General features: G+C 43.6%; 1 protein-coding gene across 1 annotated transcript; it reads right to left on the reverse strand.

Annotated features, from left to right (window-relative positions):
* Positions 1-18: 18 nt before the first annotated feature.
* Positions 19-1,110, reverse strand: LOC119586572. The gene is made up of 2 exons (XM_037935324.1): positions 243-1,110; positions 19-144 (listed from the first exon to the last, which is right to left on the reverse strand). The coding sequence occupies exons 1-2, from the start codon at positions 576-578 to the stop codon at positions 19-21; spliced, it is 462 nt and encodes a 153-aa protein (XP_037791252.1). The 5' UTR covers positions 579-1,110.
* Positions 1,111-1,138: the final 28 nt, after the last annotated feature.

Raw genomic sequence — 1,138 nt, forward strand, 5'->3', positions numbered from 1 at the left:
TTGGTCAAGTCTAACAGCTCAGTCTATCAGAGATCCAGTATAATTAAGGTGGTAGACAATTCTAGAAAATACGTTCCTACGTATTTGCGGCAGTTGCAATGGCCTCGCTCGTCGGCATATGCTTGTGACCCACTCGAGGCACTCCTAAGGAGTGCAAGATAAGCTATGTTAGGCCCCGCCGTCACCACCTTGATATTTATTGTTTTGCAAGGATTCAAAAGTGTATGTATGCCAGCCCCTACCTGACCTCGCCATCTTGTGACATCGAGACTTTGAAAAGATGCGCCGTGGTGTGGACTCCCTCTTGCCGCGTCGATATTGGTGGCTTCTCCTGCCGCGTAGAAGTCGTCGAGGCTAAAAGGACTGTGAACGAATGTGTCCGTGATGCCAGTGTAGCCAAAAGACATCATGGCGTTTGCAGATATATTTGCTGTTATATATATTTTTCGGCTCTGGCTTGGTATATTGTTGTTGGTCAGTGAAGCGTCCTGAATCCAACCTAAGAGATTGAAATTCAACAACTCCAAGGGCAAATGCTGTGGAGTGAGCGCTATACCAAACACTGGAGGGAGGGTCATACTTAACCACGTTCTGGTCCTTTTTCCTTGATCGCTGCGATTGGTCGAGGCCCAGAACGTTTGAGCTAAACTCGCCCTCTTCCTCGAACCGACGCCTGAACAGCTTGCCTCACTCTCAGATTACTGAATCACAACGTTGCGTTTGTTTTGTTGTTGAACGTGCGCCAAAGAGAGCTCGGATTATTATGTAGTGGCTTAACAACAAGGGTTATTGTTTCGTGCATGGTTAGGCGTTTTGGAATAAATGTTCTCTGACTGACATGAAACGAAAATTAATAAAATGATAAAATAAACCGTGTATCGAGCGTAGTTGCACTTGCAACTGATAACGCGATGAATTGCCAGTCCCACGTTCTGTCTCATCATTACGTAAAATTCATCAATCTTAAAATCGTATCACAGTTTCTAAAGGCTTACAGCTATCAGAACCATCAGGCAAATCTTTATAGTTGTAATAGCAATGCTTACTGAGAGAACTGTTCCTTTGATAACTCTATTTCGCCTATATCCTTTATTAACTTGTGTTTCACGGCTTTAAGCATATATCATAGAGTATATTA

Source organism: Penaeus monodon, chromosome 21, assembly GCF_015228065.2.
Source record: "Penaeus monodon isolate SGIC_2016 chromosome 21, NSTDA_Pmon_1, whole genome shotgun sequence".
Lineage (NCBI taxonomy): Eukaryota > Metazoa > Arthropoda > Malacostraca > Decapoda > Penaeidae > Penaeus > Penaeus monodon.

What these genes read in the sequence shown, in the direction of transcription:
- LOC119586572 (XM_037935324.1), bottom strand. Translation starts at nt 578, where the DNA reads ATGACCCTCCCTCCAGTGTTTGGTATAGCGCTCACTCCACAGCATTTG. An exon ending in TCACAAGATGGCGAGGTCAG is followed by an intron (nt 145 to 242) that starts GTAGGGGCTGGC and finishes TGCACTCCTTAG; the next exon opens with GAGTGCCTCGAGTGGGTCAC.